This window comes from Zalophus californianus, chromosome 1 (assembly GCF_009762305.2).
Source record: "Zalophus californianus isolate mZalCal1 chromosome 1, mZalCal1.pri.v2, whole genome shotgun sequence".
Lineage (NCBI taxonomy): Eukaryota > Metazoa > Chordata > Mammalia > Carnivora > Otariidae > Zalophus > Zalophus californianus.
Window position 1 is genome coordinate 22,737,076 of NC_045595.1, and position 17,014 is coordinate 22,754,089.

Consider the following 17,014-nt stretch of genomic DNA (forward strand, 5'->3'; position numbering starts at 1 on the left):
CTATTTTTCAAGGAATTGGCTTTTAACTCAAGTTATCAAATATTAGCATCAAGTTGTTTGTAATATTTCCTTATCCTTTAATTATCTGTAGGATCTATAATGCCGTTTCTTCTTTTATTCCTGATACTAGTATTTTGTACTTTCTTACATTTTTCTTCATCAATCTAGCTAGGGTTTTAAAATTTCATTCGTCATTTTAAAGGACCAAATTTTGATATCATTGATTTTTTCCCCATTATTTTTTTCTATTTTTATGGTTTCTGCTTTTATCTCTATTATTTCATTCCTTCTTTAAACATTGAGTTTCATTTCCTCTTCTTTTTCTATCTTTTTACAGGAGTATCTTTTTTTTCTTTAAATTTTTTATTGTTATCTTAATCACCATACAGTACATCATTAGTTTTTGATGTAGTGTTCCATGATTCACTGTTTGTGCATAAAACCCAGTGCTCCACGCAGAACATGCCCTCTTTAATACCCATCACTAGGCTAACCCAACCCCCCACCCCCCTCCCCTCTAGAACCCTCCCTCAGTTTGTTTCTCAGAGTCCATCATCTCTCATGGTTCGTCTCCCCCTCCGACTTACTCCCCTTCATTTTTCCCCTCCTGCTATCTTCTTCTTCTTCTTTTTTTTCTTAACATATATTGCATTATTTGTTTCAGAAGTCCAGATCTGTGATTCAACAGTCTTGCACAATTCACAGCACTCACCATAGCACATACCCTCCCCAATGTCTATCACCCAGCCACCCCATCCCTCCCACCCCCCCACCACTCCAGCAACCCTCAGTTTGTTTACTTACAGGAGTATCTTAAACTGTTCATCTCAAAGTTTTCTTCTTTTCTATTATAAGCTTTTAAATCTGTAAATTTTTCTCTAAACTAGGTTTCATTTTTATTTTTATTTTTAAGATTTTATTTATTTATTTGACAGAGAGAGAGAGAGAGACACAGCAAGAGAGGGAACACAAGCAGGGGGAGTGGGAGAGGGAGAAGCAGGCTTCCTGCTGAGTAGGGAGCCCAAAGCGAGGCTCGATTCCAGGACCCTGGGATCATGACCTGAGCCAAAGGCAGATGCTTAATGACTGAGCCACCCAGGCACCCCCTCTAAACTTGGTTTTAGCTGCATCTGGCAAATATTGATTTTTTTTTCATTACCATCCATTTCACAATAATTTCTAATTTCTCATGTCATTTTCTTCCTTGACACATGTATTATGAAGTGGTGTGCTGTTTAATTTCCAAATCTTTGGGGTTTTTCTGGATACCATCTTTTCTTAGATATCATTGATATTTTTCATATCATTATCATATATTGACATCTAAAATTAGCCATTGTTATCAGAGAACATACTATGTGGGTTTCAATCATTTTAAACTTATTGAGATTTGTTTGGTAGCCTAGTGTGTGATCTGGAAAAGAATGTGTGCTCTGCAATTGTTAGGTGTAGAATTCTATAAATTCAATGAGGTTACGTTGGTGTTGTCACATGACCACCCCCCAATAAATGTCCTTAGCACTGTGTCTTTATCAAGCCTCCTGGTGGGCAGCATTTCACATGTGTTGTCACAGTTCATTGCTGGAAGAATTAATGCATCTTATGTGATTGCACCAGAAGATAACTCTTAGAAATCTGAATCTGGATTCCTGGGGACTTTATCCCATGTGGTCTCTTGGCTGATTTTGCTTTATATCTTTTCACTGTAAGGAATCTTTTCCAATAACCAACTTTGGTTTCATTCATTTTCTCTATTGATTTCCTGTTTTCAATTTCATTGACTTCTGCTCTGCAAATAAAAGTTTTATTTTTCTTCTGGTTATTTTGGATTTAATTTGCTCTTCTTTTTCTAGCTTTCTAAAGTATAGGCTTAGATGATTAATTATTTTCCTTTTCTAATATATGTGTTCAATGTATAAACTTTCTTCTAAGCTCTGCTTTTGCTGCATCTCACAGATTTAGTAAGTTGTATTTTAATTTTTATTTAGTTTATAATTTCTCAAGAGTTCTGTTTTGACCTATGTTGTTATTTAGAAGTACGTTCTTTGATCTCCAAATATCTTGGGATTTGTCCAGTTATCCTTCTGTTATTGCTGTCTAGTTTAATTCCGGTATAATACAGAAACAGAAATTGTGTGATTCCTACTTTTTTTTTTCAAATTTGTTAAAGTATGCCTTATGACCCAGAACATGATCTATTGCTGTTTGTTCCATGTGAGCTTAAGAAGAATGTATATTCTGTTGTTATTGGATGAAGTATTCTATACATGTCAATTAGATCTCATTGATGGGGCTATTCAGTTTAACTATATTTTCCCCAATTTTCTGCTTACTGGATTTGTCAATTAGTGATAGAGGGGTATTGAAGTATTCAACTACAATAATGAATTCATTTATTTCTCTTTGTAGGTCTATCAGTTTTTACCTTACATATTTTAACACTCTGTTGTTAGTGTATACATGTTAAGAGTTGTTATGTCTTCCTGGAGAACTGACCCTTTTATCATTATGTCATGCCCATCTTTTTCCCTAATAAATTTCCTTGCTTTGAAGTCTGCTTTGTCTGAAATTAATATGTCTACTCTGACTTTCTTTAGATTAGTGTTAGCATGGTATGTCTTTCTCTGTCTCTTCTAATCTATCTGTTCTTTATATATACAGTGAGTTCTTTGTAGAAAACATATAGTAGGGTCTTGTTTTTTCATCTACTCTTACAGTTTCTGCTTTTTAATTAGTGTATTTAGACCATTCACATTTAAAGTGATTATCAATATAGTTGGATTAATATTACCATATTTGTACCTGTTTTCTATTTGTTGATCTTGTCTCTCTCTCTCTCTCTCCCCCTTCCTTCTTTCCTTCCTTCCTTCCTTCCTTTCTGTCTGTCTTTTACTCTTTTTTTGCCTTCTCTGGATTTAATTGACCGTCTTACATGAATTAATTTTTTCTTCTTTCTTAGCATATGAATTATACTTCCTTTGAGTATTATTTTAGTGGTTGCCTCATAGTTCACAATATATACATTTACAACTAATTCAAGTCCACTTTCAAATAGCCCTGTACCACTTCATGGGTACTAGGTAGCTTTTAACAGTATTCCAAGTTCCTCATTCTTGTTCCAACACTGCTGTAATTCATTTCACTTATCCGTAAACTATAATCACCCAACAATTTGTATTATTATTTTGAATGAACTTATCTGTTAGGTCAGTTAAGAATAAGAAAATGATTTCTATATCATTGATTTCTGCTCTAATCTTTATTATTTCTCTTCTGCTAGATTTAAGCTTTATTTGCTGTTCTTTTTCCAACTCCTTTAGGTGTAAGGTTAGATTGTGTATTTGAGATGTTTCTTGTTTCCTGAGAAAGGCCTGTTTGCTATATACTTCCCCCATAGGACCATCTTTGCTGCATCCCAAAGGTTTTGAACAGTTATGTTTTCATTTTCATTTGTTTCCATGAATTTTTAAAATTCTTCTTTAATTTCCTGGTTGACCCATTCATTCTTAATAGGATGCTCTTTAACCTCCACGTATTTGTGTTTCTTCCACATTTTCTCTTGTGATTGATTTCAACTTTTAAAGCATTGTGGTCTGAAAATATGCATGGTATAATCTCAGTCTTTTTGTACTGGTTGAGACCTGATTTGTGACTGAGTATGTGATCTATTCTGGAGAATGTTCCATGTGCACTCAAGAAGAATGTGTATTCTGTTGCTTTAGGATGAAGTGCTTTAATTCCATCTGGTCCACTGTGTCATTCAAAGCCTTTATTTCCTTGTTGATCTTCTGCTTAGATCATCTGTCCATTGCTGTGAGTGGGATGTTAAAGTCCCCTACTATTATTGTATCATTATCAATGTGTTTCTTAAATTTTGTTATTAATTGGTTTATATATTTGGCTACTCCCAAGTTAGGGGCATAAATATTTACAATTGTTAGATCTTCTTGTTGGATAGATCCTTTTATTATAATATAGTGTCCTTCTTCATCTCTTATTACAGTCTTTGGTTTAAAATCTAGTTTATCTGATATAAGGACGTGGAGAAAGGGGAATGCTCTTACACTGTTTGTGGGAATGCGAGCTGGTGCAGCCACTCTGGAAAATAGTATGGAGGTTCCTCAAAAAGTTAAAAAAAAAGAGCTACCCTATGACCTAGCAATTGTACTACTAGGTATTTATCCAAAAGATACAAACATAGTGATTCGAAGGGGTACATGCACTCCAAAGTTTATAGCAGCAATGTCCACAATAGCCAAAATATGGAAAGAACCCAGATGTCCATCGACAGATGAATGGATAAAGAAGAAGTATATATATACACAGTGGATTACTCAGCCATCAAAAGGATGAAATCCTGCCATTTGCAATGACATGGATGGAACTAGACAGTATTATGCTAAGCGAAATAAATCAATCAGAAAAAGAATACCATATGATTTCACTCATATGTGGAATTTAAGAAACAAAACAGATGAACATAGGGAAGGAAAAATAAAATAAGATGAAAATTGAGAGGGAGGCAAACAAGAAGAGACATGAACTTTAGGAAATAGACAGGATTGCTGGAGGAGAGGTTGGTGGGGAAGGGATTATTGGGTGATGGACATTAATTAAGGAGGGCACTTGATGTAATGAGCACTGGGGGTTATATGCAGCTGATGAATCATTAAATTCTACCTCTGAAACTAATTAAAAAAGGATAAAAATGATTATTTTATTTCACTTTCATTTATTCCTACTGCAATAGTCTTCTTTATGTAGATCAGAGTTTCTGACCTATAACATTTTCGTTTTCTTAAAGAACTCGTAACATTTTTTGCAAGGCAAGTCTACTCCCCCGAAATTTCTTCAAATTATGTTTGTCTAAAAAGGTATTTATATCTCTTTCACTTTTGAAAGACAATTTTGCTGGATACAGAATTCTAGTTTGGTGGGCCTTTTCTCCAAACACTAAGTATTCTCCTCCACTGCCTTCTTGCTCACGTGGTTTCTGAAGAGAAATACGATGTAATCTTTATCTTTGTTCTTCTAAGATTTTCTCCCCCTCTCTGGCTTTTTCAAGATTTTCTTTTGGTCTTTGTTCTTTTTGCAGTTTGATATTATATGCCTAGGTGTCCATTTCTTTATATTCCTGTACTTCATGGTCTCTGAGCTTTTTGGATCTGTGGTTTGGTGTTTGTCATTAATTTTGGAAAATTCTTAGCCTTTATTGCTTCAAATATTTCTTCTGTCCCTTTCTTTCTTCTCCTTCTGGTAATCCCATTACATATCTGTTACACTTTTTGTAATTGTACCACAGTTCTTGAATGTTCTGTTCCCTTTTTTTTCTTTGCTTTTCAGATTGGAAAGTGTCTTTTGACATATCTTCAGCCTCACTCATTATCTCCTTGGCGGTGTCCAGTCTGCTGATGAGCCATCAAAGGCATTCCTCATTTCTGTTACAGTGTTTTTGATTTCTTGCATTTCCTTTTGATTCTTTCTTAGAATATCCATCTCTCTGCTTATATTATCCATCTGTTCTTACTTGTTTTCCACTTTTTCTATTAGTGCCTTGAGCATATTAATCATAGTTGTTTTAAATTCTCAGTCTGCTAATTCCAACCATACTTGCCATCTTGGAATACTGCTCAGTAGATAAGAGCGCAGACTCTGGAAGTAGACTGCCTTTGTTTGAATTCTGGCTCTGCTCATCAGCTGTGTGATCTTTCACAGGGTACATCAGTTCTTTCTACCTCAGTTTCTTCATTGGTGACGTGGGAATACTCACAAAACCTACCTCATAGAATTGTTAGGAGAATTGAATGAGCACATGAAAAGCACTTAGGGGGCACCTGGGTGGCTCAGTTGCTTAAGCATCTGACTCTTGATTTCTGCTTAGGTCATGACCTCAGGGTTGTGAGGTCAAGTGCTGTGTTGGGCTCTGTGCTGAGGATGGAGCCTGCTTAGGTTTCTCTCTCTCCCTCTCCCCCTGCCCCTCCCTCCCAATAAATAAATAAATAAATAAATAAATAAATAAATAAATAAGAAAGCACTTAGAATAATGTCTGGCACAAAGTAAGCATTCTGTGTATGTTAGATGATGATGATAGTGACAATGACTAGGATGATGATGAGAGCCATTTGTGCCACGTGGCAGCAAGCTCCCATCCAAGGCCCGTTGCCTATGTTGTCTCCACTGCCTGGGGTGCTTCCCCCCAGATGCCCACACAACTTGTTCCTCCTGTCCTTCAGTCTCTGCGTGAGTGTCCCCACAGCACTGAGACCTGCCCTGAGCACTGAATATAAACACAGCCCTTCTGCTGCCACTCTCCCCACCTTACCCGGCTTTGCTATTTTCCCTAGCAAGTATGGCTATGAGACATATTATAGATTTAACTTTTTTTTTGTTGACTTCCAGTCCCCTTCAGCCTAAATGTAGGCTGCATAAGGGCAGGGTTTGTCTTCAAAATTTAAAGAATAAAAATATCTTTAGGGCAGTTTTCTCTAGGCATATAAGGAAGTACTGTGTAGCTCCTTACATTAAGGTTTCGAAGAATATTTAATGACATTGAGAATTTTTTATCTAGTGCTGTCACACCTGTGCAGAAGCAGCCACAGACGACAGGGGAGACTAAAGGAGATTGCATGACTAAAGCAGGATCCACGCATGCAGGGGACGGCCCGCAGCGTGTGCCCAGGGCTGTCTGAGTTCACCACGTCCTGTCCCAAGCCACAAGTAACGCTTTTTGACTTTCTCTTTCAGTATGAATACTTCAATGCTGTGCTGATAAACGAAAGGGACAAAGATGGGAATTTTTTGGAGCTGGGGAAGGAATTCATCTTAGCCCCAAATGACCATTTTAATAATTTGCCTGTGAACATCAGTCTGAGTGACGTCCAAGTGCCCACGAACATGTACAACAAAGGTAAGACTCATCACTGCCGCTCCTTCTATTGGGTGGAGAGCGGGGAGTGTGAGGGACGGCACTGGGTGCTTTTCAGTAGTGTGTGTGTTGAAAAATACAATTACAAGCTGGGTGTGTCAGCATCAGGGGGTAGGGGAGGTGTGCCTGTGCTACCTGGAGTTGGCTTGCTGCTGCCCCAGCTGGTGTTCGCATTAAGCAATCTAACATGTAATCCGGAGGCTGGCAAGCCTTTCCTGTAAAGGGCCAGCTATTAACTAATGTAGTCTTTGTGGGCCATAGCGTCTCTGTTGCAACTCTTCAGCTCTGCAGGTCTGGCACAAAAGCGGCCTTAGACACTACATCAATCAGTGGCTATGGCCGTGTGCCAATACAACTTTTTATCTACCAAAACAGATGGCTGGGTTTGACCTGCAGGCTGTAGTTTATTGACCCCTGCTGTAGTCTTTCCCTCTTCTCTCCCATTCCTTATAATGCTTTTATGGGTTCGGGAGCCCCCCTGCCCCTGGTTTCCAGCAGAATCGGTTGTGGTCTTTTCTTAGAGTACAAAGCAAGTTGGACCTCCATGGGGCCCCCTGTTTCAGGCTTGAATGTAGAATCCACTCAAATCCAGCCTTCACGTAGACTCTACAGTTCTTTCCTCCCAAATTCTCATCTGCCCGTGAGAGTTGGGATTCTCATGGCCAGGGACGGGGCTCTGGCCTCAGACTGTCTCTGGTTGGCCCCGCATTCCATCTCTTACTGGCTATACCCTTTGGTGCACCCCCTTGTCTCTTTAGACTGCAGTTTCCGCCTATCTAGGATGTGGATAATAATTGTGTCCACTGCATGGGGTGGTTGTGAGGGTTAAACCTCACAAGATGATGTTAATAATGCGTTTAAGTGAAGGATGTTGCCTTCCTTATCCTTACCATCAGAGAGTAGGATTTTGTTCGCTTTTTCAGACCTGGGAGGCTTGTAAACAAAGAGCCATCCTCCCCAAAATAAATCAGAAAGCCAAGGCATCTTCAAAGTAAAATGCTTCCCCATTGTCTGCCATTGAGGTTTCAAAAACATTAGGTCATAGTAAGGAATAGCATGGAGGACATTAGGAAAAGGAAGGGAAAAATAAAGGGGGGGAAATCGGAGGGGGAGATGAACCATGAGAGACTATGGACTCCAAGAAACAAACTGAGGGTTCTAGAGGGGAGGGGGGCGGGGGGATGGCTAAGCCCGGTGATGGGTATTAAGGAGGGCACGTATTGCATGGAGCACTGGGTGTTATACAAAAACAATGAGTCATGGATCACTACATCAAAAACTAATGATGTACTGTATGGTGACTAACATAACATAATAAAAAAAATAAATACAAACAACAACAACAACAACAACAGAAAAACCATTGGGGCCTGGTTTCCTCCCTCTACTCAGTTTAAGCATCATATCCAGAGTGCAGTGGTCAAGAGTAGAGCTCTGGGTTTGGGTGCCACTCTTCCCCTTGTTGGCTCTGTGATCCTGACCAGGTAACTTTGTTTCCCATTCTGTAAGAGAGGGATAAGTATACCCCCTCCTTCTGGGGTTAGTGCAAGGCTATGGAGTGATGTGTGCCCAGCCTTAGCAACAAGAGTTGGTCACAGTGCATCTGAGCTGCCATTGTTATTGGGAAATACCAGAGGGGCGCCTGGGTGGCTCAGTTGGTTGGGCGACTGCCTTCGGCTCGGGTCATGATCCTGGAGTTCCGGGATCGAGTCCCGCATCGGGCTCCCTGCTCGGCAGGGAGTCTGCTTCTCCCTCTGACCCTCTTCCCTCTCGTGCTCTCTATCTCTCATTCTCTCTCTCTCAAATAAATAAATAAAATCTTAAAAAAAAAAAAAGAAAAGAAAGAAATACCGGGAAAACACATTGCATTTCTGAGTTATTCTAGGTCACCATTTCAAGAGCTTGGTCAATGATTAAAGAATTCCCAACTCACTGCCTGAAACTCTCGTGCTTGTCTTTTGTGGCTGGATACCTAATGTCTCCCTTCCTGTTTTACCTGTTACCTTTCCTTAAAATTCAGAGGAGGCAGCATCCTATCCATTATCTGCTCTGATGGTTATCGGGGACCCCATGGTGAACCAGGCATAGACCCTCTCTCAAGAGGGCCACAGTTTATTTGGGGGAACAGATAGGTAATGAGACCAGTAGAGCCTTGTGTGTCACCTGCTGGCCACAGTTATAGACAGTGGGGGCAGTGGGAGCTCCAAGGAGGGAGTCTGACCATGTGCTCATGTGGGCAGCCACATATTTGTCTTTCTCTCTCTCTCTCTCTCAGAGGAGAGGGATGTCAATCTGAACTGTCCCTCGTGGGCTCTGGACTGGACTGTATCCTGTGACCTAATCTTCACTTTGGACTCTTCCTTAGGGCAGATCCCTTAGGACCCAAGCCTCAGAGGTCTCAGCTCAACCTTGTCCAGTGCAGTTTGCCCTAGTCCTCCAGGATGATCCTGTCAGCCGAGGAAGGAAAGCCCCTTCTGTGCAGTGTGGCTGGAAGAAAGCCATCCTCTCCCCATTAAATGCATTCTCAACTGAAGATGAAAAATTAACAAGGTTTTACGGAGCAGTTTCAGACATAAAACAATTCAGAATGATCTTTTAAAATATGGCAGCTACTTCAAGGTTGCTCCAGCCATTAGCACCATTATAGAGGTTTAACTGCACCTTGAGCTTTAAAGGCATAATTGTACCTTTTGATGGCGGCAACACATAAGGGACCAGCACTGCTATTGGTCACATGGGCTGCAGAATCATGGCTATGAGGCTCGCAGAATCCTAATAGATTGCTTGAGCCATGGAGGTGGGTAATAATATTTAAAGTCAGCCTCAGCAGCCCTTGTTGGGCCTGCCTACCGCCCCTACCCAGACTCGGTGCTCCCTCAGCTAGGCTGTGGGGTCATGGTCAGCTAGGCTGTGTCTTGTTTCTGCCAAGCAGTGAGTAGCTGCCCAAGGGAGAGAGGAAGGGACCTCAGGGAAATTCCTGTCTCCATTCCACCTAATTCAAACCAGCCTCAAACAGTCTTTTTTTTCTTTTCAAGCCGCAGAAATGTATTTCGTGTTAAGAGGGCCCACCAGCTCAGATCTAGTTATTGATGACATGTACTCAGAACACGTGCTCAGAGCTTGGTCGCTGGCTGGCTGTGCCATTCCCAGGTTAGAAATCTTGCCCCAACAAAGGAAACCAATACCGGGTATGCTTTCTGGGCAGCTTGGACGTAGCAGAGTGGGTACATAGCAGAGTGGGTACATAGCAGAGTGGTATGATATTTGCCTAGGAGCTGCAGTGCTCTGTGCTCTTGGGCATAACTTCTGGTCACAGCTGAATGTAGCTGGTAAAATCTGCCTGTTTTCTGTAGTCTGCTTTTCACCTCCTTGGCTGGGCCTTGCAACCAGGCTGGCTGTTCAGCCAGGTCAGCCTTTTCCTCCACTCGAGGTGACTTTCTCGTAGGCACTACGAAAGGCTGGAGCTTCAGAGTTCATGGCACGTGGGCCAGCCGGCCTACTGACCATGAGAATTCAAAGAGCCACACTCCAGAGTCTTAGATGTGTCTTAGGGTCCTTGTGGTGCCTGATGCAGCAGCTTCTTCATGAAACCTCTTCAGTAGATGTTTGCTGAGTGGCTGCTCAGTGCAGCCTGTGACATCTTGCCATCCATCTGTGACACTTCTGTGAAGACTAGCTGCCCCTGCCCCTGGAGCTGTGGACCACTGCACTGCCTCGATGAGGAAAGCATGGGGCATGTGCTTGTATGAGGACTGTCGATGGTCCACCAGTGGATTCAGATAAAACTGAATTCTGTTTTAAGTACTTCCTGGGCTGAAGTGGTGTAAAATTCACACACACACGCATACATGGACATGTACACGTACCTATGTGTGTGTGTGTGTGTGTGTGTGTGTGTGTGTGTCTATATCTACGCATGCGTGTTTGTATATGTGTGATGAAACCTACCCCTTTATTCCCACATGCACCTCTGTGCACCCAGAGGAGAGCCCCTCTTCTCATTCACAGTATACCCTTCTCGTTCCTCCCTCATACCCCATTTCTCTCCATTTCTGTTATCCCTGCCTCCCCTTTCCTGCTTACCCAAATGCTCTTCTTAAAAGCCAGCTCAGGAAACCTCTTTCATTCACTCTTTTGTTATGTGACTTTGGTTTATTCCTTTGTTCTAGCATTGCTTTGTTTCAGAAGTGCATTGAATGCTTTTTTTTTCCTTTCCTTTTCCACTTGGAGTTTTCCGAGGGCAGGGGACTCTGCTGGTTCAACCTCGTGCCCCACTTTGCCCCAAGCACCATGCTCTTTACTGACTGGCTTTTCCAGAGACGGGGGAAGAGCTGAGGGATACCAGTGTCCGTGCCTCCTGGACTGTGAGAAGTCAAGCCTGGCTGTAGGGTTCCCATGGTATTTACAAGCAATGACAACATATCCTGGCTGATTTAAGTGGAAAAGAAACTTTTTGAAAGGGCATTGGGTGGCTCACAGACTCTCCAAGAAAGCTGGAGAATAAGGCTTGGAAAATGGTGGGGAAGGAGGGCAGCCAGGCATTTTCATCATGTCGTCTCTGGACCCCATGCCACCTCCGGGCCCGGGCTGGTAGATGGGAGCCATTTTTCTCCAGTGCTTGGAGCCCAAGAACTGGAAATAGACCAGAATTTGGACGGTAAGCCTCTGCTTCTATCTTCTCTCATAGCTGCTGCAGAACAGAAACGGGTGTTCTGTGATTCTGTGTTTTTAGGGTTTTGGGCTGCTAACCTAAGGGTTTTCCCCTTACTTCCTTGTCCCACCTTGCTCCGCCACCTTCCTCCTCTCCATCACTGTGATGTAACAGCGCTGCTGCCAAGACAGAAGGCCCGGTGATATGGTGGGGTAGATAAGGTGATGGGTTACAAATGCGCCCAGAGATAATAGTAAGCACTAATCACTCTGTAATTTGGCTGCGCGGTTAGTGGGGAGGAAAAGAAACCTGTAGCTTCTGAGTGTTCTTAGACCCAGGAGAAGAGAGGCAGAGGGAGTTGCTTCTTTCTCCGCAGTTTTAGGTTGGATAAAGAAAAACACGAATTTTAGAAGTTAGTCGGTTTAAACTTCTGCATCATTGAGAGGGGTTAGGCAGTGTCCTCGCCTCTGTTTTTCAGATGAAGAAACTAAAGGTCAGAGCAGAGGGGCATCTGGGTGGCTCAGTCCATTAAGTGTCTGACTTTGGCTCAGGTCGTGATCTCAGGGTCCTGGGATCGAGCCCCCACGTCCATCCGGCTCTCTGCTCAGTGGGGAGCCTTCTTCTCCATCTTCTTCTGCCCCTCCCTCTTCCCTGCTCATGCTCTCTCAAATAAATAAATAAATAAATAAATAAATAAATAAATAAATAAATAAAATCTTAAAAAATAAAGGTCAGAGTAGCACAATCCGACTCACTCTAGGTCCTACAGGTAGGAAGGCTCATGACAGTGTAGACCTCGATTTTCTGCTGAGGGGTCCGGCTACCTGGACATGAGCACTGAGAAAAAGACCGAGCCTTCTTCTCCATCTTCTTCTGCCCCTCCCTCTTCCCTGCTCATGCTCTCTCAAATAAATAAATAAATAAGTAAATAAAATCTTAAAAAATAAAGGTCAGAGTAGCACAATCCGACTCACTCTAGGTCCTACAGGTAGGAAGGCTCATGACAGTGTAGACCTCGATTTTCTGCTGAGGGGTCCGGCTACCTGGACATGAGCACTGAGAAAAAGACCAGGTCCCTCAGGATCCCCTGTGTCTGCAGCTCAATTACTTCCTGACCACTTTGGGATATAGGAATTTTTTGCTCAGGCTCAGAACCTCAGCCCGAGCCCCATCACCAGCCTTCCTCTGAAGCTCTAAGTCTCCCTGGGCACTGCCAGGGCATAGGGCCCCACTGTCGTGAGACCCCAGAACCTGCTCGAGTCTAGTCTCTGGCCACTCTCTGGCTGGCATTTCTTTCTCTTTCCTCCATGACACGCGGCCTAATAATTTCAGTGACCTGAGTTTCCTGCGTGAGCTGGGGGGATGACTCCTGACTCATGCAGCTTCTGCATATCAGCCCTGCAAACGTTTTTGGACCTAAGAAATACAAAGGCTCCAAATGTTGGCTTAGGACAGAAAGGAGGAGATAGCAGGGAGAGGTGGACTGCCTGGCAGAGGTGGGAGAAGGTTGAACTGCAGGACATGACCTAGGCCACCCCTTCCTCTTTTTGACTTTACCCAGCAGAGTGCCCAGTCAGACAGACTAGGCTGCAAAGCTCTCCTGTGTGTGATTGGGGAGGGGGGGACACAGCCCCTGAAAATGAAAACAAGCCTAGGGAAAGGGAGAACCATAACCCCCACTACAGAGCCCAAGGAGTCAGTCTGTCTGCTACCATCTAATGGGTTCTTCTAAGAAGCCCAGGGAAGGGCAGAGGTCTGGGGAGGCAGACTTGGGTCCCCTGCTCATAAGCCAAGTATGTGTGCTGCTGTAGGGGATGGGCAAGATTGCTGAATTAGGGCTTGTCACATGTCTCACCCTATTTTTCAAATGTTGGGTTTGATAAATCGTAAAACACGCTTTGCCAAGCGCTTCTCCCCTTAATTACAAGTGCATATTTTAAGGGAAATTTAATTCATATGTTTCTGATTTGTTTACACGGAAATCATTAAAATGTTGTTGTCTAAGAACATTTGATGTGCAAGAAGGCTCATGAACCTTTTAAGGAGCAAGGATAAAAATGATATCACCAAGAGGGTGACATAGGCTGTTCCTGACTTTGCTCCCCATCAGGAGAACAACTAACGTGTATTCAAGAACAAGACGCCACCGAGAGAAACCTAGAAGCAGGGGTGAGGCAGAAGCACTCCCTGCACCACAGAGACCAAGGCAGACAGCATTAGGGGGTAAGAGAAGCAGCTACACAGCGACCCCATTTCCCCTCCCCCAGGCCAGCGCAGCACACAGCCAAGAGGTCCCCCCTGCACCTCCACTTCCTGCAGCCAGAAAAGGGAGCCCCAGGGGTGATCACCAACCTTCCCCGGCATTGTGGGTCACTTTGTGGGAGCCCCTACTCTGATCTCACACCACGGGGATTGCAGGGGACTCTTGGGGCCCAGCCCCTGAGATTCTGACTGTGATGAAGAAGGGGAGGGGCTGGCCACAGCTCCTGGAAGCTGTGTTCAAGAGGCAGGATGGCAGAGCTGATCCCCCCCTCACCCCGCTCACCCCGAGCGAATCCAGTACTGAGCATGCAGGCTCCCCATGCTATCCACAGGCGAGAAGACAATGCATAGCCAAGGCTGAGGGAGTTCCCGGCCCCTCCTATCCTGAGAGCCTGTTTGGGAAATTGAGAGTAGTCTGCATTGCCCCCCCGCCACCCCCCACCCAGGCAAGGGGGCTGAGACATAGCCCCACCCACCATGGAGGCCCCATCTGACCAGGGGGCTGGTCACGACTCCTGGACACTGTGTGGCCCAGCGGCCCTCAAGCTGAGAGATGAGCAGACAGAGCGAAGCCAGGGGCCCTGTGCAGCCAGGAGCTGGGGTGCAATAGGCTTGAGTTGAGACAACAAAGAGCTTTACTGGTTTTAGAGCCACTTCTCCCACTGCGTTCTGGCAGAGAATCTACTTTGTAGCTGTGACCCTGTTCCCTGGCCTGCCTGCCCCGGGGAACCTAACAGAGCACAGGGGAAGCTCCGGAGCCCATTCAACAGCCCGACACATGGTGGCGCTCAGAACAGAGAGCACAGCTCCGGGGCTTCTCCCCTGTCTACAGAGCAGACCAGGTGGCCTCCCCTAATCAGGGAATTCCATGCACACTCAGGCCCGATCTGGGCCCCCAAACAATGAGCCGTACTGGGCCAAGGCCTGATACCCAGCCAGGGCGTGGGCAGCTAATTCATAGCCCCACCGCATACTGAATATAGCGCCCAGTCCCGACCATCCTGTCAGCCCGACCAGAGAATCCAGGCCGCTGCGGAGCCCATCCTACAGCCTCCCTTGGGTGGGGGAGGTAAGGCAACTGTCCTGCCCAGCTGTTCGCAGCCAGGCACACTCGTGTCCCTGTCCTCAGAGTTGCCTTGTCTAAGAATAGACCATAATAGCAGGTCCCACCTGCCCAAACACATTACCAGCAGACACATCCAGAAACCCATGCTGGGCTGACTAGTGAAGAGCTGTGCCTGCCAAGGCAAACCTGCAAACTCTGGAAGACACGCGCCACTACTCAAATGCACAGATACCAGTGAAAGGAATCAAGGATCATGAAAAATCAAATGGATGTTACCTGAACCTATTGCACTAATCATCTCATAGTGAACCATTGTACAGTGAAGTGCTGTACACCTTCAATGTATAGAGAGAGGTGTGTGAATTATTTCTCAATGAAACTGTGGAAAAAGGGAGAGAAAAAGAGAACCAAAAAGAAAATGAAAGCTTTGCTTAAAATTTGTTTCTTTTTTGTTTCTTTTCTCTTTGTGTGTGTGTGTGTGTATATGAAAAAGAGAGAGAGACAGATAGACTCCAGGATGTAAGAAACAAATTTGGACTCCAAGTGTTTTATTTTCTCCTCAGAATTCTGAACTGCAGCTTTCAGAATCAGCTTGAATCTTGCTTTCATGCGTGTCTCCCTGCCCTGACTGAGTGTGGTGGTGCTGTGGCCATCAATTTGAATCATGTGTCAAGATCAGAAGGGCAGGTCTGGACACACTGTTTTGGTCCTGGGGAAAGACCTTCCCCCCGCGTGGCCCTTTGGCTCCTGCCGTCCTCAACAGGACCCAGTGAACTTTCCCAACCCGTCTCGTCAGTGCGAGAGCAACAGGACCAAAGCATTTGGCAAGATACCCACCAGATAATGCCGCTGCCAAGATTCCATAGCTGTCACCCCGAAGTCCTCACTGTTTCTGTCTTCTAGTTCAGAAATTATATTTTCATGTCACAAAATAACTAACTCTGTCTTAACATTCAGGGTTTGAGTGGCTGACTTCATGTTCTTTTAGCAATTCCTTCACAGGTCTGTGTGTGTGTGTGTGTGCGCGCATGACACCAACCTAGGTTTGCATAGGTGTGCATGTGTGTATGATGGGTTTGTGTCTATATTTTCTCAGAAGTGGTGTTAGTGGAAGGAGGGTGTCCTCTGCCCGCAGTGGCCCCTTAATGCCTAGGCTTATGCTAACCCAGAAGTTGTACTTGTTGAATGAATGAGTGAATGAACGAATGAATGAATGAATAAATGGATGAGTTGATTCCTCCGTACTGAGCACCTTAGCTGCATCACCTTATCTGCCACTACTCCATGTGCTGGAGGCACTGGGGGGACCACTGTCCTTCACAACCTAATAAGAAGGAATTTGGAGGCACACCATCCATGGCCTCTATGATAGAGTAACATGACTTTGGGTGTTAGTGGGCATTTTCCTAAAAAGCATGTAAGGGAGTTTTTAGCCCCTGCCTGAGGCTCTCGGAAACACGTAGGTATTCCTCTGGTTTCCTTCGCTCTGGGCACTGACCCAGGCAGAAGCCACTGTCTCCATTCTGGTCCATTCCTAGGCTCATTCCAGAGCCATCAGGCTGTCTTGCATCACAGCTAGGACCACCAGCCTGGTGGACTAGGGAAAAGCACTGAACTCAGCAAGTCTCAGTTTCCCCATCCATAAGGTGTGGAGTGTCCCTTGGACCATTACAGGAGGTAAAGGTGCAGTGCCCAGCATAGCACTTGACACACACAGACACTTGATTGGACACACTTTGGCTCTTCGAACCAAAGCAATTTCCAGCTCCCTGTTCCGTAGGTGGGTTCCTGATGTGGGTCTGCCCCAAAACCCAGGCACAGCCTCGCTCTTCTCTTCAGCTTTGTTTGTAGGATGAAGTGCAAACCCACCCACAAACGGACGCCCGTTTACCACCCTCCTCATCCTGGTCATGGCCTTAGGACTCCAGTTTTCCCCACAGCCTTCCCTTCGGCTCTGCCCTCCACCTGAGTCTGCCCTCCTCGCACCCTCTGGCCAGGCTTGTCCTTTCCTGAGAGCTTCACTGGTGCCTGGCCTTTCCTTCTATCCTCAGCCTTCGTCTCTGGAACAGTTACCTGTCCCTATGTCCCACAGTGTAGTGCTTTCTTTTT

The 17,014-nt window shown here is 44.4% G+C and overlaps 1 protein-coding gene across 5 annotated transcripts in view; it reads left to right on the top strand.

Moving 5' to 3' along the window:
* Positions 1 to 17,014, top strand: part of CACNA2D3 (calcium voltage-gated channel auxiliary subunit alpha2delta 3) — an 891,383-nt gene that overhangs the window by 338,521 nt on the left and 535,848 nt on the right. For all 5 annotated transcript variants that reach the window (XM_035723841.1, XM_027586868.1, XM_027586871.1 and 2 more), the window contains one exon: positions 6,746 to 6,908. In XM_035723841.1, the coding sequence (XP_035579734.1) occupies positions 6,746 to 6,908 (163 nt within the window). The remainder of the gene's footprint in view (positions 1 to 6,745; positions 6,909 to 17,014) is intronic.